A 22,386-nucleotide genomic window follows, 5' to 3' on the forward strand; every position below is an offset into this window, starting at 1 on the left:
CATGGCACCAGTCTATAGCACACTACAAAGATGACGAAACCTTCTGTTGGCAGTTATTCTAATGCAGTAAATTAGAATAACTGCCTTGTATAAAATTGCTCTTTCAAAATGGCTGTAGTGAATGTCTTGAAAGCTCGGAGGCGTCTCCGGGAGGTGGGGGCGTTCCTAGGAGGACTCAGGCAAACCTATCCCTAAAATGGCCGCCATCAGAGTTTTTACAGATTACTCAAAAATACGTGAATGTGCCAAGGCAACACTTCAGGCATGTTTTTAATGAGGGAATGACATAATAACATGATGTAAAGCTTGAAAAAGTAGATTTTGCATAATACCCCCCCTTTAACAAACGTATAGGCTGTGAGCTCCACTCAAGAAGCTTTTAGATTTGGGTAAAGCTGAAAGTGTGCTTGGTTATGGTAGAGGTTAAGAGGTTAACAAACGTTTTCTGTAAATTTTCTTTCAGTTCATTTCAAATATTTGACTTTTTAACATCCAAATTTCCCCACATTGCTCTGTTTCGTTACAAATCTATACAGATGAACTCGACATAAATCTTTTGTTACATTAAAAATATTGGATTACAGCAAAGAAGAACATTACAGATAAGCCTTGGCTGTAAATTGTACACACTTATCCCAATCAAATAAATACATAAATACATTTGCTACTTTAGGAACCATGTATTATCTATTGAATATGTTTTCGTCTCCACAGCCCGATTTGAAGACCTGGGACAGAGTGATCTCCGAGTGCAATATCTGTGGGAGGCTCTATCAAACTTCACCAACGGTCAGTTCATTTTCAGTTCATACATTACGTTCAAACTATTGCAAAAATAAAGTCATGTTTTACTTTTTTTATTTCTCCAGAGGATCGTAGCAGGTTTCTACGGTTCGTCACAGGGAGGAGCCGACTTCCTGCGCCCATCTACGTTTATCCGGACAAACAAGGGTCAGATGATTTTACCTCGTTTTCTCCCTTCACATCTTACTTTTAATGTCAGAGTTAAAAAAAAAGACGAAACCTGCCCTTTAAGAAGCGTATTTTTCGATGTTTTGTTGCTAGGGAGCCAGAGATATCCAGGAAGTAATAACAACTTTCCGCCAATGCTTATTAATTCACAAGTATTGACACATTTAGTACTATCTGTGCTCCAAATATTACTTTTCTTTGGGAGACAGCAGTGGCTAAAGACTTGAGAAATATAAACGTGTGCATTTCATTCCACTCTTGCAACATCATCTCCACTTTTCTTACTCCTACAGACTCCGAACTGTCCAGTCTTGAACTTAACAGTATTTGGAAAGGTTGTTTTTTTAAGTTAAAGGGACTATACGGAGTTTAAAAATGTCCTAATGTGTAGAATGAGCCCAGACCTGTTCACCACATCCTGCACTGTCACTCAAAAAGATGTTGCTTCGGGTCCCAAGTGCCGTCATGCACGAGCTTAATATAGAGACTGCAGTTACGCATTAGACCTGAGGTGGCAGTAGTGAGCATAAAATGACCAACTTGCATCTAGTCTGTTTTAGTGTAAGTTTGTTGCATTGTACTCGCAGTCTCTAAGTATTTATTATATCTATATACTAATACTAGATACTTAGAGATTGCAAGAGTTGGCGCTCGTGCTTCACAGCTCGATGGTCCGGGTTCGATTCCCACCTGGACGGGGGCTTTCAGTGAGGAGTTTGCATGTTCTCTCCCCGTGTCAGTGTAGGTTTCCTTGGGGGGGGGGACAATGGATAGAAATTAGGCCAAGGCTACAATCCGGGATGGCTTGTTCATTAACATGCACTGTCCCAAACAAAGAAACAAATGTCTAATTCTTAGCCTGATTAATTGAGCTTTGTTCTGCAAAAAGCAAGGTGCAATTAATTTTTTTGACATTTTTTCCCCCCATTTGATTATGCACAAGTCCTTTTTTATTCCTTTATTTTACATTTTTGACAGTTTTCATAATTTTTAGTCAAATCCTGAGTTTTGATAAGAAAACGCTTATTCAAAAACTTAAATCCAATCTGAAAATATTTCTGCAACAAAGAAAGAAAATGAAACCATACATTTAAACCTGGCTCCATTATTTAGATTTTGTTGCTGAAAATATCGACAATTATGACCATTTTATTCAAATTTCAAATTCAAATGTTTTATTTGTCAAACCATGTGAATGATTTGAAATTATCTTTCTCTCATCCTTGATTGTGGAGCGGGGGGGTGAGGGAAGAGGGGTGGAAGGGAGGGCAGGGAGTTCAGCTTCCCGCCGGCTCCAGAGCAATCTGATTGAGGGTGCATACGAGGTTCAAAAGGGTGCAAATTGAGTTTCTCACCATGCAAACATTTCAAAATGAGGTTGCAATGCATCCTCTTGCACCCCTGGAGATCCGGGCCTGCGATGGCCTTGTGTATGAAGCTGTTTTTCAGTCGACTGGAACTGGCCCATGGATTCCGCAGTCACCTCCCTGAAGGCGTAAAATGCCTTATTTTCTATATGAAAACAAGACAAATGACCGCAAGTTTCGATTTGATTCCACTGAATTCGATTCTCCCCTATCACCTGCTGCATCTTTCCTTGGTTTATTATAAGCAATGAATATAACTGCTCTGTTGACATGGGCGTCTAACCTGTCATACGCACTTTAAAGGGGGGGGTATTATGCAAAATCAACTTTTTCAAGCTTTACATCATGTTATTATGTCATTCCCTCATTAAAAACATGCCTGAAGTGTTGCCTTGGCACATTCACGTATTTTTGAGTAATCTGTAAAAACTCTGATGGCAGCCATTTTAGGGATAGGTTTGCCTGAGTCCTCCTAGGAACGCCTCCACCTCCTGGAGACGCCTCCGAGCTTTCGTCACCAGCCGAGTAACCAACCACTGCTCCTCAGCAGAACCCCCTCCCCACAGACAGCGTGTGGAGGGGGCGTGTCGGAAAGGCTCAGAGGTTCTTAAAGAGACAGAGGCCTATTTCAAGACATTCACTACAGCCATTTTGAGAGAGCAATTTTATACAAGGCAGTTATTCTAATTTACTGCAGTTACAGACCAACAGAAGGTTTTGTCATCGTTGTATTGTGCTATAGACTGGTGCTATGTGATTGAAAAAAGCATAATACCCCCTATTTAAATAGAAATACAAATAAACTAAATGCATTGATTGTAATATATTTTTACTGTTTTTCTTGCAGGTCAGAAACATCAGATGCCCTCCCTCAGTCCTCCACCTGTTCTAGCATTTTTTATTTACCCAATTATCCAAAGTAAACACTCTTCATTATGCATGTTTCTAGACTGGCGACTCCTGCGCTAATATTTCTTTGATCTTCTCTTTGTCCAGCGCTAAAGTCTGCGAGGAGAAACTTCGCTACGCGGCGTATAACTGTGTGGCCATAGACACAGACATGAGCCCGTGGGAGGAGTGAGCTGCTTCCTGCTTCTACGTCCAATTATTATATGATCTTTATTAACCTGCACTAAACGCTGTTCGACTGGAACGACGACAACTTCAAATCCACACAAATGACAGACGACCATAGCTGTGTATAATAAAATAATACTGGAAACGAGAATGTGCCGTTCTGTGTTGATTTTTTTTTTAGAAAACATGGTGCAGTAGAGTGAAGATGTTTGCTCACTTACTAAACATGTTTGTTAAATTGTGTTGCAAATTATTACTGTATGTAAATGACATTTCAGTGTCATAAAGGTAAAAAAAAAAACGTTTTTCAATGAAACTCATGGATGGTATGGGGCTCTTTGAATCAGTGAAATCAATCTCAGACACCTGACATAATTAGTTTGTCAGGTAAGCCCAGTTAATTGAGAAACTACTGAAAAAGGGCGTTAAACATTATTAAGCAGACGTCCATTTTCAAGACATATGGGAAAGAGAAAGGATCTCTCTGCTGATGAAAAGCATGGAATAGTTGAATGCCTTGGACTAGGTATGAAAACCTTCGATATTTCATGAAAGACTAAGGATTGTACTGTTTAGAGATTCGTGGCTGATCCAGAGCACACACGGGTTGTTGCAGATAAAAGCACAATGAGGACGGTTTCTGCCGAACAAACACAGATAATAGAACAGCTGCCTCAGAGCAGCAAACCGGCATTCATTCAACAGCACACAGTACAAATTACTGCAAGTGCATTACTAAACATAAATAAAAGATCAAACTTTGTGACCCAGTAGAGAAATTAACTACAATATAAATTAAAACCGCAAGCGGCATTAAACGGCCCTCGTGCACCTGCTCCTCTGTTACCCTACACAACGTTGTGTTCCTATCTTATTTCTTTAATGTGCCGTTAATCTTTGTCGGTAAACATCAAAACAACATTTAAGCCTCTCCATGTAAACAATAGTAGCTCCAACCTTTTTTTATTTCACAAACAGCATTGGATGCGCTGTAATTTTGTATAAAGGGAGATTTATGTGTCCGTCCCATTAGAATAACATGTTATGCTCTGGCCGTCACCATGGCAACGATAAGAATTTTAGTGTTTCGTCTCATGAGAAATGTCTAACAAATAGCGTCGCTCTACGACAAAGTTGACGTTGGCCCCGCCCCCATAGGCACAATGTATTTTCCTTTTTGTAGGTGGCGCTGCGACTTTCATGTTTCAGCATTTGTTGAAATAATGGGGAAGAAATGGGAGAAAAATCAGTCTTTTCTCTTTCGAACATGACCAAATATGGGCGGTTACATCATCATTCCATACGATCAAACAGCTCAGAACGCCATGACATCACGTGCACGCGCCTGTCGCCTAGTAACCAGACCAAGCATTCCGCTGCATCTGATTGGTCGAAGTCACAGAACAGTCACTCCCAGCGCTGTATCCAGTTCAGTACGACACTTTCTCTGCAGCGCGAGAAGAGATTACTGTGAGTATCTGTGTGTTTTTAGATTAATTTGGGATAAATTTAGTGACGCCATGTCTGACAGTGGGAATTCAGACATGTCTGACTCTGAAATGGAAAGTGTTGAGGTGGGAGAAAGTTCAAAGGACAGAATCGCCAAGCTAAGAGCCATCTTTGAGCCAGCGATGCAAGAATCGCAGTGTGTCCTGCGGCGGTTCACGAGAAACGTACCAAACGCAGCCCCGGACGAGGTTTGCCAAGGCCCTGCTCCCGAGGGAACTTTGGAGGTCCTGCCCAAAGAGGATGAAGAAAGGGTGCAGCAGTCTGTCAAAAATGGGGAAAAGGTGGAACCTGAGAACTTCACACACGGCCTGGATGAGTCTCGGTCTGACAGTGGGAAGTCAGACATGTCTGACTCTGAAATGGAAAGTGTTGAGGTGGAAGAAAGCTCAAAGGACAGAATCGCCAAGCTAAGAGCCATCTTTGAACCAGCGATGCAAGAAACGCAGCGTGTCCTGCGGCGGTTCACGAGAAACGGACCAAGCACAGCCCCGGGCGACGTTTGCGAAGTCCCTGCCTCTGAGACTTTGGAAAACCTGCCCAAAGATGAGGAAAGGGCTGAGCAGCAGTCTGTTGGGTCGCAAAATGGAGAACAAGGCAGTTTGGAAGAAACACAGTCCGTCCAAGACCAAAATATGATGAACGAGCTAGAAACGGAGCAGTACCAATCCAAACAGGACCAAACACCTTCTTCCCGGCTTGGAAACACCATCATCGAGTGTTGGGGAGCAATGGTGGACCCTGAGAACTTCACACATGGCCTGGGTGAGCCTCAGGAGGAAAACCGCCTCCTGCACGATGAAATCCCGCCCCTGAACGAGGAAATGACGAGCAAGACGCAAGAAATGCAGCTTGTCACAAGAAACGGACCACATACAGCCCTGGGCGACATTTGCCAAGTCCCTGCACCCGAGACTTTGGAAAACCTGCCCAAAGATGATGGGGAAAGAGAGCGGCAGTCTGCCAGGTCGACAAATGGAGAAAAAGACTCCGTCCAAGACAAAAACATGACGATTTTCATAGAAAGGGAGACGGAACAATCCAAACTCGAGCAAACATCTTTTTCCGGGTTTGAACAGACCTTCATCAGGCTTTGGGAAGAAAAGGACCAGGAAAAGGCCAAGGCAATGAAGTGTCAAACAGCTTCAGAAGAGCACCGTGTTGCTTTAGAATATGAAAAGAGTCAGTTACTTGAAGAGAACAAGGATAAGGATAAGGAATATGCAGAGCTTTGCCAGAGAGCGAAGCAAGATACCTCAAAGAAGCAATATGCAGCGCTCGAATGTGAGATCGCAAAGTTGAAACATCACAAATGCGCAATGCAGGAAAAAATTGAACACGTCAAGTCCAAACTGGAAAAGCAGGCCGCCCTGAAACAGCAGCTTCACACGTTGGAGGGTGTAAGAAATGGTCTTCGTAAGGAAAACGAGGCCATTCAGGACGAACTCACGCAGCTCTGTGACAAACAAGAGCCAGAGACTTTCAAAGAGATGTGTTTGGAAAAAACTAAGGACATTGAGAAGGAGATCGCGATGTTGCAGGAGGAAACAACACAAGCTAAATCCAGAGTGGAACAGGAAGCCAACATGAAACTGCAGGTTCGCGAGATGGAAGATGTGAGAAATGGTCTTTGTGAGGCAAAGGAGGCCGTTCAGGACGAACTCAAGCAGCTCTGTGACAAAATAGAGACTTCCAACGAGATGCTTTTGGAAAAAGCTAGCGACATCCAGAAGGAGATTGCTGCGTTGAAAAGCGAGACAGAAGCTTTGGAGGACAAGCTTGAACTTGCCAAAACGAAACTGGAAAGGCAAGAGGCTTTGATGGTCCGCAGCGCCCAGTTCGAGGCAGAAAAGCTTGTCATTTGCTGCAAAAACAAGGAGCTAAAAGATGTACTGGAGGAGATTAACAGTAAAATTGAACAACGGTGGAGTGTCGACTACGCGTCAGAACTTCATATCGAGATGGCAGGTCTGAAAATGGAGACAGAAGCTTTGGAGGAGGAAATTAAACAAGGTAAAGCCAAACTGGAACAGCAGGCCATCGTGAAACAGAACTGTCTCGAGTTGGAAGACATGAGAGATGGTCTTCGTAAGGCAAAGGAGGCCGTTCAGGGCGAACTCAAGCAGCTCTGTGACAAACAAGAGCCAGAGACTTCCAAAGAGATGTGTTCGGAAAAAACTAAGGACATTGAGAAGGAGATCGCGACGTTGCAGGAGGAAACAACACAAGCTAAATCCAGAGTGGAACAGGAAGCCATCATGAAACTGCAGGTTCGCGAGATGGATGATGTGAGAAATGGTCTTTGTGAGGCAAAGGAGTCCGTTCAGGACAAATTCACGCCGCTCTGTGAGGAAATAGAGCCTTCCAACGAGATGCGTTTGGAAAAAGCTAGCGACATCGACATGGAGATTGCTGCATTGAAAAGCGAGACAGAGGCTTTGGAGCACAAGCTTGAACTTGCCAAATCGAGACGGAAAAGGCAACAAGAGGCTTTCCAGTTGAAGGCAGAAAAGCATGGCATTTGCTGCAAAAAAAAGGAGCTAAAAGATGTACTGGAGGAGATTAACAATAAAATTGAACCACGGTGGAGTGTCGACTACGCTTCAGAACTTCATATCGAGATGGCAGGTCTGAAAATGGAGACAGAAGCTTTGGAGGAGGAAATTAAACAAGGTAAAGCCAAACTGGAACAGCAGGCCATCGTGAAACAGAACTGTCTCGAGTTGGAAGACATGAGAGATGGTCTTCGTAAAGCAAAGGAGGCAGTTCAGGACGAACTCAAGCAGCTCTGTGACAAAATAGAGACTTCCAACGAGATACGTTTGGAAAAAGCTAGCGACATCCAGAAGGAGATTGCTGCGTTGAAAAGCGAGACAGAAGCTTTGGAGGACAAGCTTGAACTTGCCAAAACGAAACTGGAAAGGCAAGAGGCTTTGATCGTCCGCAGCGCCCAGTTCGAAGCAGAAAAGCTCGTCATTTGCTGCAAAAACAAGGAGCTAAAAGATGTGCTGGAGGAGATTAACAGTAAAATTGAACAACGGTGGAGTGTCGACTACGCGGCAGAACTTCATATCGAGATGGCAGGTCTGAAAATGGAGACAGAAGCTTTGGAGGAGGAAATTAAACAAGGTAAAGCCAAACTGGAACAGCAAGCCATCGTGAAACAGAACTGTCTCGAGTTGGAAGACAGGAGAGATGGTCTTCGTAAGGCAAAGGAGGCCGTTCAGGGCGAACTCACGCAGCTCTGTGACAAACAAGAGCCAGAGACTTCCAAAGAGATGTGTTTGGAAAAAACTAAGGACATTGAGAAGGAGATCAAGGCGTTGCAGGAGGAAACAACACAAGCTAAATCCAGAGTGGAACAGGAAGCCATCATGAAACTGCAGGTTCGCGAGATGGATGATGTGAGAAATGGTCTTTGTGAGGCAAAGGAGGCCGTTCAGGACAAATTCACGCCGCTCTGTGAGGAAATAGAGCCTTCCAACGAGATGCGTTTGGAAAAAGCTAGCGACATCGACATGGAGATTGCTGCATTGAAAAGCGAGACAGAGGCTTTGGAGCACAAGCTTGAACTTGCCAAATCGAGACGGAAAAGGCAACAAGAGGCTTTCCAGCTCAAGGCAGAAAAACATGGCATTTGCTGCAAAAACAAGGCACTAAAAGATGTACTGGAGGAGATTAACAGTAAAATTGAACCACAGTGGAGTGTCGACTACGCGTCAGAACTTCATATCGAGATGGCAGGTCTGAAAATGGAGACAGAAGCTTTGGAGGAGGAAATTAAACAAGGTAAAGCCAAACTGGAACAGCAGGCCATCGTGAAACAGAACTGTCTCGAGTTGGAAGACAGGAGAGATGGTCTTCGTAAGGCAAAGGAGGCCGTTCAGGGCGAACTCAAGCAGCTCTGTGACAAACAAGAGCCGGAACTGTGCTTGGAGAAAGCTATCGGAATGGAGAGCGAAATGGATCAGCTCAAGATCAAGGACAAAAACCCCAGGTCCAAAGAGCCGTCCCGTTTAAACTAATGCTTTCATATGACCTCCAGATCATAAAGGCATGATCTGGACAAAACAAATTTGTGCTTTTAAAACATCTGAATTGTCCTCACTGTAACAATATTCACTCAAGAGGTTCTTGAGTCATCTTCTGTTCTCTGTAGTTGAAGTGTAGAGTGTTTTGCCTCTCATCCAAAAGGCTTCGTCAGCAAACTAAAGTTTCAGCTCAGCCTGTAGACAAGATATAGATCACTGGGAGGAGTCTAGCTTGGCTCAGTCCCTATATGTAGTGGTCTATATCTGGTCTACGAGCTGAGCTGAAACTTCAGTTCGCTGACGAAGCCCTTTGGATGAGAGGTGAAACGTTCTACACCTCACCTACAGAGAACAGTAGATGACTCAAGAACGTTCTAAGGTGAATATTGTTACATTGAGGACAATTTAGACGTTTAAAAGCACCAATGGTTTGTCAAGCTCATGCCTTTATGATCTGGAATCATAAAGTCATGATTCCAAGAATGGATCATCATGCCTTTAGGATTGGACAAATGGACAACTCCTGTACGACTGAGCGCCTACACAGACAGGATTCACCAAACTAAGACATTATGTATGAACAGGCAATGCCTTTTTTCACAGAAAAAGGCGGTGCCCGGCAGAGCATAAACAATAAAAATCTGGACGATTTAATGCAAACAACATAACGTCAACAACTTTATTGGGTGGAAAGTGTGGGTTTTAGAAGGTTTAGGACTGTGTGAGTGAGTGCATGGGTGAATGTGCAGAGTAGATGGTGAGGACTGATGCTTTGCAGAGTGAGTGGCGTGTGGTGTGTAGCCTCCATTTTAAGTATACTGTACTTTGTGTGACCTGAGGTACTTAAAAATAATTAATCCAAAACATAAATCAGGATAAAACCAAAGGACACGCAGATACGGATTTGTAAAGATGGAGACACAGACAGTGCTTTTAAAATATGTAGTTAAAAGTTTATTTTAGGACCAGGAATTCAATATTAAAAAAGGATTTATTTCTATGATTAAAATTTATATTAAAATGGCCAAAATTAAAAGTGCAATCACAAATAAAACCTTGCAGCCCCTGGGCCAGAACCAAAGGAAATCTGAAACACAGATAAACGTTAGAAAATAACCAAACATGAATGGTTTGAGAGGGGGGAGCCCCACCCCAAACAAAACGGAAAGTGCTACTCACAAGCACACACTCACTAAATAACAAAAATCCCAAGTGCAAAACATAAAACGGGCCGAATCCCCCACCCAAGCACATCCAAGGGAACTGAAATCTAAAGACTAAAAGACCCAGGGACTGCTATACAAAACTAGTGCAGAGCTAAAAGGGTTTAAAAAGCTACGAGATGCAAAAATAAACTCAAATTCAACCAAAATAAACCCTAAAACGAACTCTAAACAAAACAGTAGCAGGCTAAAATCTGCAATTAAAAACAGAAACAAACGTTAAAACCGAAATACAATGAATGTAAACAAAATATTTCAGAAGGATAAATGAACATTAAAATCCTAAAACCGAGGGAGAAGTTAAAAACACACCTGTCACCAGCCAGCAGCAGTCGAGAATGAGTGCCAGGCGCGGGGGAGATTTAAAGAGGCCTCACCCAATGATTGGGAGGGAGCCCCCGACTGTCCGCTACATTTGTGTAAATGCATTGTCCCTTTAAAATAAATAAATACAAAATACAAATACAAACGACTCTGCCGTGTCTTGAAGGTGTTATTAAGGTTATTAAAAATCAATAAACATGGTCTGTAAGTACTTCCTTGTGTTGCTCATGTTTGTTCGAAGCGCTTCAGTTTGCAACTTTAGCGTTTCTAAAGTTTAGGAGAACATTTAAACAGATACTGTTTCGTCTCAAGAGCGAAACAGTTTCTGTGAGTTTTCGAGTATGTTCAGGGTTCAAATTATTGTTTAAAGAGCAGATGGAAACCCCAGGAATAATAGCTGCTTAATTGAGTAGCTAATGGGAATCTATCCATCCATCCATCCATTTTCTTCCGCTTTATCCGGGGCCGGGTCGCGGGGGCAGCAGTCTCAGCAGAGATGCCCAAACTTCCCGATCCACACACACCTCCTCCAGCTGTTCTGGGGGGACCCCGAGGCGACACCAGGCCAGCTCGGAGACATAGTCCCACCACCGTGTCCTGGGTCTTCCACGAGGCCTTGTCCCATGGGAATCTAAATAAATATTAAATTATTATTATTATTGCGACCGCTGAATCTCGCTCTGACCCAAACAGCGGAACCACCCGGCCCTGTGAGCGCCCAGACTCATGTCCGTCTCCAGCATCCAGGCCTCTCTGGCCTTGCTGACTTTCAAGAAAGTTTAACTAACCACACCCACATAAGTTACACACACAACAAACTTCAACACACACAAAACAGTAGTTGAAGTTTTATTACAAAAGATATGATAATTGCCCTTCATAATCAGCACACGTTTCAGGGTCCTATATATATACATATGTTATAATTAATTTGTCCATTAAAGACGACTGAAATAGAGTGACTTTTTGAGAATTTAGATTTTATTCTGTTCATTTTTTACTTAAAGTTAGTAAATTTGATTACAGTCTTTGTGAGGGAGACAGTGAGTAGTCATCCGTGGGGGCACGCTGCTCGTCCCGGGACCGTCGGGGGCGCCTTAGGGTTTGACAAATCCAAAGGGCTGGTTTTCAAATCCTCCTTCAGGGAACCGAGATCAGCTGTGGAGAAAGAAGTAACATTTGTATTGATCAGTGTTGGAATCTAACCCACAACCCTCTGCTCTCCCCCCGTCCCGCCGGAGCAGAGAGGGACTTACTTCCGTTGACGGTTCCAGTTCCCAGAATCACCTGGAACACGAGGTCTGAGCCGCTCCTGGTGCTGAGGACTGACACGCCGAGCTTAAAGACGCATTTGGTCACGTTTCCGCTCAATTCACCTCTCACTCCTTCAACAGACTGAGAAACACATGATACACTGTAAACCAAGGTGATTATTCAAAGAGACATCACTACCGCTGCATACAATTTCTACTTTTACAACTTTTTATTGATATTGCTGCGTATTTGACCTCTCAGTGACCCAGCGGCACTTTTACTTTCCATCACAGTGCCTTTTATGACTATAGAAATACAAAGGAGAAGCGGCGTTTGATCCTAACATATGCAGACAGACAATAAGTCGGCTTGTCCAGGAGACTTTTCAGAGTCTGTTAGCCTGATCATTGTATTTTTCCTATAGCCGTTAGCATTAGCCATCAAACATCACATTTTATGAACAATCCAGATATTTTCAGCTGTTGTCAACCCATCGACCCATCTACTACTACTATGATTTAGCTCAAACCTAGTTAGAAATGAATGTACAGACCTTTTGAGATTTTACTTTGGATGCAAATTAGCACATAAAAGTGTCCTCTGAGCTAAATGCTAACTCAAATTCAGTTAAGTTTCTGCTTTGTGTGGGTCAGATACACATCCAGTGGCCTCTAAACATCATCTTATCATCTGATAAAGAAACCACAGAAATTATATAAATTCCATGAAAAGATTGTTGTACAGTGGAGAAAAGGTGAAATTGAAGTCTGCCATTCCCTGAATTCTCCTTCACAAAAATTGCTTCTTTGACTCCTCTTTCAAACCAACGTTTTTCTTTAGATACGATTTTAACCTCTGTTCTCAAAGGAGTGGTTGACAAAATAAATCCATAAAACATCAACATAGAAAAGAAATGATAGTTTTCCAGACAACACAGTTTACACATGATTTAGCCCAATTTAGGGCTATTTTAGATACATTTTTGTACCACTAATTAAAAGCATTGCTTTTTTGCCACTTTTTTGTCGTATTTTTGGTGCATTTTGGTCACATTTTTGCCACTTTTTAATTGCATTTCTGTCTGTTTTTAGGCGCATTTTCATCAATTTTTTGTTGCATTTTGTCAATTTTTTTTGGCTGCAATTGTCTTGTTTTTGTCACTATTTATTTCTACATATAAAGCACTTACTTACTTTACTTTATTTAGACACTCGTTTTTCAAGAACTTTTAGATTTGGGTAAAGCCAAAAATGAGAAAATGTGCTCTTTTTCAGGCTGGGGTTAAGAGGTTAATATAATTTAATACGATTTTTAAAATATTTAAAAAAAAATATTTCGTCAATATTGTGAAGATTGTAATCATAGTTGTCCATAATGTGCTAAATAAGAAAAAAAAAAATTATTTTGTTTGTAATCCAAGTCTCGCTGTGGGGAAATATCGCGGGATCGTGCGCCTTCAAACCTCCCCATGAGCCTCTACGGTTCCTCTTTCTAGCCGGCGCCTGAGAATGGGTACGTGTTTTCATGCTCGGATCCCGCGGAGAATCTATGTCCATCTGACGATTTAACCAAGGAATACGCTAATCATGGTTTGCCACTATATAGATAAACACTATTCAGATAATACAACCTCATTCTTAATGTGTGAATTATGGTAGATTTGTATTTTTATGTGCAAATATCCCAGTGATGCCTGTCTGTTCCAAGATGGCTGCGCTAGTTAGCCAGGTTGTTAGCTGCCGAGTAAGGATAAGCGTGCTCGAGAATGTTACGAATTTGCGTTGTGTATTTTGACTTATTATTTGGTCATTGTTCCCATTTTGCTTTCTTTTTACTGCCTACATTTGCGAGGCTGTTTTTGCTAATTAAAGCTGCCTTTACTGAAGTGATGCTAGCCTTAGCATAGCATGTTAGCTCGACGTGAGGCTGTCATGCTGTCCTCGTTATTCTGCATGGTATTTGTTTTCTCTGGCCAAATTGCCCCCTTTTAGTAAACAAAAACGCTGTCTTATCCATATCACGATTATGCTTGCGTGGTTTTGTTTTGCTTGAGTGAAATGATGAAATTTACTTTGCGGAAACCGATTTCCAATGCGGACAACCTACCTTGGAGAACTGATCGCTCAAGCATCTCAAATACGGCATTTGTATTTATCCTGTTGAAATGTATGATATACTGAGACTGTTTTGTCTTTAATCCTAGGTATCTCAAGGGATAACTGGCATAAACGCCGCAAGACCGGTGGCAAACGTAAGCCCTACCACAAGAAAAGAAAGTATGAGCTCGGGCGGCCCCCTGCAAATACAAAGGTAAAGAACTGAGTAGTTTAGTGATGGAGATGAGACACGGCAGGCAAATGTTTTTTCCTCAATTGAGATTTAAAACGTTTATCTGGATTCAAATGAATGGTCCTATCGACCCAATAAGCTGTAATATAAATCCAATGAATGTTGAAACAAATGCTTCTTAATAGTTGCATTTGGGCAATTGTAAAAGCAGGTTAATCTCATTCTGCAAAGTTCTCCCTATAGGTTTCTTTTTCCAGACAAATGGCTTTATCTGCTATGTCCATGTGAAAATGTTAAATACATTGACTAACATACAATGCATGCTAGTCAGTGATCTACAGTTAACACCTTTATTTCTCTTTACCTGCCGTGTGTCATGATCAAATGCCTTGCTGCGTGAGTGATGAAAACAATGCCTTAGGTTGGTCTTTTTGAGCCGTTTTGGTTCAAAGCTCTAGGCTTTACCGATGTTTGGATCGTCATAGTTACACTGACACGCAATCAAGCGAGAGATTTCTGATGTTTGTAAAATGGTAAGATCTGTTCTGATATAAGCTCTGTAATTTCAGATTGGAGCCCGTCGTATCCACACAGTGAGGGTACGAGGCGGCAACAAGAAGTACAGAGCTCTGAGGCTGGATGTCGGAAACTTTTCATGGGGTTCTGAGTGTAAGTAGCTAAAGAAGTCTACTGTATTATTGTGGGTGCATTTCAATGAGGATAATCTTGTCAGTTCTGCTACGGAGTACAAGTGACGACAGTTTGACCCTGAGAAATACCATATCGGCAATGGCCTGGGCTACACTACTTTCATGCAAAATTGTGTAGGCATGTTCCTTACATTTTGAAAGCATAAAAGAAAAAAAACTAAAGCCAATGAAGCCATACATCTCTGCTTGATTCAGTAGATTGTTGACAATTCTACTTCATGTCATTGCAGTGAAATTTAGTTTGTCTCAATCCACTGATTCAAAAAGGTAATGTATGACAGAGGAGGAAATTTTATCTTCAAATGAATGCTCAATTGCTGTTTTCAAGCATTGCAAATCAAGCAATCTTAAATCCTTTAAATAAATTGTTGCCCAGCCATGCTATAACTCCAGACTTTTCACTGTCCTGAAGTTGAAAGAAAGCCTTACCGACATCTCGTCTTCCCTCTCAGGCTGCACACGTAAAACCAGGATCATTGATGTGGTCTACAACGCCTCCAACAACGAGCTGGTCCGAACCAAGACTCTGGTGAAGAACTGCATCGTCCTGGTGGACTCTCTGCCCTACAGACAGTGGTACGAGGCCCACTACGCCACTCCTCTGGGACGCAAGAAGGGAGCCAAACTGGTGCGTGCTTCGTTTTACAGACGCTTAACTAAATAGAATAACTTAAAACTTGTCTGTCTAGTTTTCTGCTATGGTTTTTAGGATAACATTTACTCCATTTGAAACTTTCTGCCCTACATTATATTGGGAATGAATAGTGTATTTGCATTGGTTTATAAATATTCACTAGGAGATCAAAAACATGTGATTGAGATACTCCCAGGGCAGTCCTTTTTTTTTTTTTTTGTAAATGAGCACTCTGATAAAACTGTTTAAAAACCTGCAGCTACTACAAATTTCCCTTCTACTTTTACCATAATAAATAATAAAAGGCTAATCAAATTCAGAGATATTTTTGCTTGTGGCTGTACCTCACACAAGTGAAGAGTTTAATTAGGAGAAGTCGACTGCAAAATGGCTGCTTCCCACTTGACCCAAGTTGTGACAGTATTGTAGATGGGATTCAGCTCACTTAATACTAGTCTTCAAAATGAATGTGTCTTTCAATGAGGATAACTTGTCCAGTTCTGCTACTGAATGCAAGTGGTGATAGCTACGACTCTGAGAAAGATTAAACTTAAAGCTGAATATTTTGCTTGCATAGTTTGAATTTCACATTAACGAGACATTTCTTGTTTACTACAGACTCCTGAGGAGGAAGAGGTTCTGAACAAGAAAAGGTCGAAGAAAACCCAAAAGAAATACGACGAGCGTAAAAAGACGGCCAAGATCAGCACACTCTTGGAGGAGCAGTTCCAGCAGGGAAAACTTCTCGGTAAGACTTCACTTAAAACATTGTCAGTAATTAATGTACTGTCTTTCAATGAGGATAACTTGTCCAGTTCTGCTACTGAATGCAAGTGGTGATAGATAAGACTCTGAGAAAGATAAAACGCTGAATATTTTACTTTGTACTATTTGACTTACTTTGACGAGACATTTCCTGTTTACTGCAAGAAATAAAGTAATGATTTTCAAGATGGCTTTAGTATTGAGCTTTATTCTACATGTAACAATTTCTCGACTGACTTTAATATCCTCCTTCTGCAGCTTGCATCGCCTCCAGACCGGGCCAGTGCGGCAGAGCTGACGGCTACGTCCTCGAGGGCAAAGAGCTGGAGTTCTACCTGAGGAAGATCAAGGCCAAGAAAGGCAAATAAATGTACAGCAGTTTGATACGCTAATAAAATCCAAACGTCCCACGACTGTCTCACTGTCATTTATCAAATATTTATAATGTTAAATGATTTCCAATAACGCGTATTGTACAAAGTTAGCAGATTGAACTAGCAAGACGTACTGAGCAGGCCATTCTATGAAGTTTGCGCGTCTCTCCCCATCAGAGGCAGGTTGTACTCAATAATTTACTCAAATACATGTACTTGAGTAAGTAATTTTGCAAATAGTTTTACTTCAGACAGTACTTTGTCTACCTGAGTATTATTGAAGGTGCACTATGCAACTTAAAGTTTATATATTTCACCTTAAGTGACCCAGCGGATGCTTGGGTGTGCAGCGTAGCACCATTACCTACCATCCTAATGGCTTTTAGGACATGGATCAAAAACCAGGAAGCCACATTAAAGATACACCTTTTAAAGTATCTCTTGGGTAAAATATATTTGCCACTGAGAATCTTAAGTGACCAATCTGAATTTTGATGCCAAAAAGTGTATTTGATTGTTTTAATCTGATTTTCTTGGTAAATACAATTCACATTTTGTCTCTCACATGAATCAATCTTTCGGTCCTTTTTTTGGTCTTTTTTTCCTTGAGTAAAATTATCTTAATGTGACTTGAGTAAATATTTGGGCTTCTCCACACCTCTGCTTCCGATGTCGGGTTTCTCCCATCAATCAAAAACAAGGCAAAATTTGATTTAGATTTTTACACTTTCATTTTAAATAGCATTTGAAAACAAAACCAGATATCCAAATTCCCCTGTGAAAAAATCTTGGTAAGATGTGGGTTAGCGCTAAATCCATGAACGGGGTTCTCAAAACAGCACGTAGCAGCAGCAAGTGTTTACATGAAGCAGATATGAAATTCACTTGCGCCGGTCTGTCGAAGGTTTTCGAGCTAGTCTCTGGAAGCTGGACTTTTTATAATTCACCCACAGATGTGCTGTGGACAGAGGTTCACAGTTAACACACATGGCCATGGGCCAAATACATTTGAACTAGGTTTAGCCATAAATTATTGTTACTGAAATTATAGGCAATTTTGGCCATTTTAATGAAGGATTGAATCATGTATAAAATTAAAATATCTTTATATGAACACAGTAATTCAGCTGCAGTGTCTCGTTTTATGCTATTGTAGGTTACTTAACTGGCTGCGCTTAGTTTGTGCCAGGGCATCAGATGTTTTTTTCGACTAAAGCAATCTACAGCAGTGGTTCTTCACTTGGGGTCACACAAGATAATTTTAGGGTCCAGGTCATATGGTAGGCATATTTTCTGTGTAGTATGAATGGAAATCTGATGAAGGAAGCGAAGTGGCTCTTATAATGGGGTCTTGACTAAAAAAAAAACTTTAAGAACCATTGGAGGGTGATCAGGGATTCTAAAAAGCCTGTCAAATACCTAAGGCCTGAAGTTTATCAACTTGTGTTGACAAATGTTCAAATCATCATACAAATGATATGTTTTTCAGGTTGATGTCAAACTTGTTGACATTCCATTTGGTACTTTTGTTATGGCTAGCTGTGTCATATGACCCAGGCCCATCCCACCCTTTTTGTTTCTGTTTTGTCAATGTTATTCTTTTTTTTTTTGATCAAGGTGTGTTTATTGAGGTTTTATGTTTACACCCTACCCCCCACCCACAGCCAGCCAGACCCAATACAAAATGTGCAATAATAAACAATGCAGTAATAGATCATGCACATTACACAGTGATATCCCCTGCATCCAAATCCCCAAACCGAGCAAGGAAAGGTCTCCAGATGTCATAAAATTTTTGGACAGAACCCTTTGTTGTGTATCTAATCTTTTCTAGTTGTATATAGAACATGACATCCCTAACCCAGTGTCCATATACAGGTGGATGTGCATCCTTCCAATTCAATAAAATTCTTCTACGCGCCAACAGTGCACCAAAGGCTATCAAGCCGAGTTGTGCCTTTGTCACACGGGCATCTTGTCAATGTTATTCTAAAGCAACTTCTTTTACTGTGAGAAACACAACACGAGCAACAAAGGGGAGAGACGATCATCTAGAACGTGAAGATCAAGCAGCTCTGAATTGAAGAGACAATACTGACCTTGCACCCTGTATTCCAAGGTAAGGCCTGATTCACTCATTTTAGCTGTCCTACAGTTTGCATTCACATACATGTAACGCCAAGAGTTCTGTCTGACAACCAGTGGGTGGACGAAATTCGCAGAGCCAGGTATTGGTTTTTAAAAGAAAGTTTTATTATTCCAAAAAGTTAAAATGCTTAAAAGGTCGGATAAAAAAGGGGGATTAGTCCAAAAGTGCGGTGTGCGTAACAGGCAGGAAGGGGAAAGCCAATGGAGGAGTTGGGTCGGTCTTGGTGGTCCGACTGGCAAAACCGGGCAGCTGTGATGCGAAGCTTTGCTGGGCTGTTTCTCCAGAGGGCCACGCCCGTAGCTTCCCCTTCCGCACACCTGCACAGGTGTAACCAGAGGCACAGAGAGAGGCTTAGTCACATATACACTCATTTTACGGTAGGTATTTGTCAAGTGGTTAAGGTATGTTGTTTTGAACGGTAGGGCTGCTGTGAGTTACCTGCACAGGTGTAACCAGAGAGACAGAGTGGTGTGTGCCTGCTGCTTAAATAGAGTGTTCCCTGAGCTGATTCCCAACACCTGTGCTGCCACACCAAGACATGCCCACAGCGCACACAAACATAAACAAAAAGAGGAGGTGGTGGGGAGATACAGCTCTACCAGGTTACATACATCTTTGTGGATGGAGGCAAGGAATACACATACATACAACATACATTAAAACAGATTTTTCTGACTGATTTGACTTTAATAATGTTGAAAAATGCTTCAAGGAAACGCTATTGTTTAACTGTTATTTAAACCATTTCAAAAGTTCATTATAGTACCTGGTGTTTGAATGTGTATCAGGGTTTAGCATTAACATTTTTTACTGTATAAGTTCATGACAAATGTTGTGATGTTGATCAGTAGAAAGAACTGTCAGCCATGAGAATAATGAGGCAGGTTTGTGAGTCCAATCTATCAAATAATTATCAGGGAAAACATTTGGACATTTTCTTTTTAGAAATTCTGTGAAAAATTGTTTCTGCCCTGTGCCCATAGAGTTGTATTGGCACCTGCTCCAAATGAGATAGAATTCTGTAACATGAACACAACATATTGGGTCACCTCTCAGGACATGGATTTCCAATTGGAAACCATTTATCATGACATTTATCAAAGTTGTGGATGACGTGTCTCGTGCATCACATGTTGTGTAAGCCTTGTGTTCCCGGAGTTCAGTTATCAAAGTTGGTGATCTAGACAAGCCGAACAAGCTGAGTCTCGTGTTTGTTTAATATATTTATTTTTAAACAGTCATATTGTTCACCTCTAACACTAACTGTGTGTCTTTAGCTTCAACATGTCTAGCCTGTCGGTGGTTCTTCTGGGGAACTGAGCAGTGGGGAAGAGCTCCTCAGGGAACACCATCTTGGGGCGATCTGTCTTCAAACCAGTGACCACTAATATCTGTGAGGCCACTGAGACAGTCCACGGGCGACAGCTGTCTGTGTTTGACACCCCGGGGATTCTGATTAACCCGGATGCCCTGCAGAAAATCAAACAGCACTGTGAGCATTTACTCCACAGCCGTCGGCCCACTGTGTTCCTGGTGGTGTTGAAGGTGGACAGAGTCTCTGTTCAGATGAGAGGCCTGGAGAAGATCATGGAGGTGCTGGGAGACGATGGCATGAACCGCAGTCTGCTGCTCTTCACCTATGGAGCCGCACTAGAGGTACTTTTAGACAACCCCAGATATGACATAAATGTTTCCTATATAACTATATAACATAAGCTGCAGCCGACTTTTGTCAATGATAGTCAAATAAGCAAACAAAATTCAATTGTGAAGAGCAAAACACAAATTGGCAGGAAATGTTTGAAAAAAGGCCTCACCACTATGGCCACTGAGTAACAAAAAGAAAAAGAAAAGAAAAGCCGTCAAAGCTTCAAACAATTGTGTTGATGATATGGAGTTATTACAGGGGCAGGCTTAGGAGGATTTCATCTCTGAAGATGATGAGAGTCCACTGCCTGAAATCTACAGCATGTTTGGACAGAGACACCATGTGTTTGACAACATGGCCTGGGGACAGAAGCAGGTCCGGTTGCTGCTCCAAAAGATTGACCAACTCCTGCCGTCTTCTACAAGTGTGTCCTTTCACCATCTAACATCAAACATCTCTGATGTTTTGTGTTGATGATAATTTGGGATAACTGTTGTGGGTTTTCTTACTTATTAAAGCTTAGAGATATGTTGTCTTAGTCAAAAGGTGAGGTTTAATACATATATACGGAGAACGCACAAAAGCAGTGCATCAGAGTTCTGAGGAGCAAACTCTCTGATCCAGCTATATAGCATAGGTCACAACAGCACAGCAGGAAAGACCATGGCAGTTTGGTGTGTTTATGCAGATGAGTAGCAGACATCTGCGATGCCAATACAATCAGGGCATGGTTTTAGACGAAGAAAAGAAGGCTTTTGTTTCAGGACAGGTCTTTGGCCTTTTGTCTTAAGTGTGAAAAGTCAGGGAGGCAGGATGCTCGCGCTCTCCAGCAGACCGTGGCCCAGACGACAGGCTTGTCTGTGTATTTGCTGCGACTAGTTTTGGTGATACTAACTAAATAAAACTGTCACAACATAACACAACCACAAATGCTGATGACCAGTGTAATTTGAATGGATAGTGTGCCCTGTGGGGTAACAAACACCTTTAGTTATACTGGTGGGTCGTGATTATAAAAGGTTGAGGTGTGTCTGACTCTTCATTCCTGTCTCCTACAGCACGTGAGCCTTTGGCTCTTGCGCCTCCTCCTTATCTACAGGAGATGCGCCTGGTGCTGCTTGGGCTGACTGGTGCTGGAAAGAGCTCCTCTGGGAACTCCATCCTGGGCTCAGATCCTCCATTCAAGACCAGTTGTGGGTTCAACGCTGTGAGCATTGACGCAGAGTGTAAGAGCGCTGATGTTCTGGGTCGGCAGGTCACTGTGGTGGACACTCCAGGCTTTAGCGATGAGGGCCAGAAGCCAAAGAAGCTTTTCAAATGTATCATGAGGTCTGTGCTCCAGCTGACGCCTGGCCCTCACGCTTTCATCATTGTGGTGCGTGTGGGCCGAGTCGCAATGAGGAAAGAGGCCAAACTCCTGGAGCTCATACCCAGACTGTTCGACCAAGTTGCATCTAAGTTCACCGTGGTCCTGTTCACTCACGGAGACAGCTTGACGCACAGATTGACAACCTGATTAAAGAGAACCCCACCATGAGCGCACTTGTGGCAAAGTGTGACCAGCGCTACGTGGTCTTCAACAACAAAAGCAGAGCCAGTCACCAAATCAAGCAGCTGTTTAAGATGATAGATGCCATGGTCCGAGCCAGTGGACTAGATGACTGCAACTCACGCATCTTTAAACTGACAACAGCAGAAGAAATTAAGGAATTTCTTGAGAAGAAATGGAAAGAAATTCAGCACTTTTTCACTCACATAACTAGGCCTGAAAATAGAGAGGAGGAAATGTCACTAATATAATGTCACGGGGTGACTGGGGACTGAGTATGAGAGCTGGGCGTGACCAGAGCGAGTGGGAGTGCGTGCACAACGGCGACCCAGCCCACGACATCAGGGAATAATTGGGCACAGGTGTGCGTGTTTGGGGAGGGGGCGACAGCTTTTCAGACGCCGAACAGGAGCAGTCGGGGAGCGCACGGCACCGGACTCTGACGCGGATTTGCGGAGCAGTCAGACGAGGGCGAGGGGACCAGCCGGGACTCAGTGCACACGCCGGCGGCACA

The 22,386-nt window shown here is 42.3% G+C and overlaps 2 protein-coding genes across 3 annotated transcripts in view; both read left to right on the plus strand.

The window, feature by feature from the left end:
* hectd3 (HECT domain containing 3) overlaps positions 1 to 3,561 on the plus strand; it is a 28,884-nt gene extending 25,323 nt beyond the window's left edge. The window contains exons 19-22 of one of the 2 annotated variants that reach the window (XM_079569713.1): positions 715 to 789; positions 870 to 951; positions 3,187 to 3,258; positions 3,336 to 3,561. In XM_079569713.1, the coding sequence (XP_079425839.1) occupies positions 715 to 789; positions 870 to 951; positions 3,187 to 3,258; positions 3,336 to 3,420 (314 nt within the window). In that variant the 3' untranslated portion in view covers positions 3,421 to 3,561. Of the gene's footprint in view, positions 1 to 714; positions 790 to 869; positions 1,024 to 3,186; positions 3,259 to 3,335 lie in introns of those variants that run through there. The other variant, XM_079569712.1, reaches the window with a different exon arrangement.
* Positions 3,562 to 13,202: 9,641 nt separating this feature from the next.
* Positions 13,203 to 16,562, plus strand: rps8a (ribosomal protein S8a). The gene is made up of 6 exons (XM_079569249.1): positions 13,203 to 13,266; positions 13,958 to 14,064; positions 14,613 to 14,712; positions 15,206 to 15,381; positions 16,006 to 16,135; positions 16,411 to 16,562. The coding sequence occupies exons 1-6, from the start codon at positions 13,263 to 13,265 to the stop codon at positions 16,518 to 16,520; spliced, it is 627 nt and encodes a 208-aa protein (XP_079425375.1). The 5' UTR covers positions 13,203 to 13,262; the 3' UTR covers positions 16,521 to 16,562.
* Positions 16,563 to 22,386: the final 5,824 nt, after the last annotated feature.

Source organism: Gobius niger (genome assembly GCF_951799975.1).
Source record: "Gobius niger genome assembly, chromosome: 13".
NCBI lineage: Eukaryota > Metazoa > Chordata > Actinopteri > Gobiiformes > Gobiidae > Gobius > Gobius niger.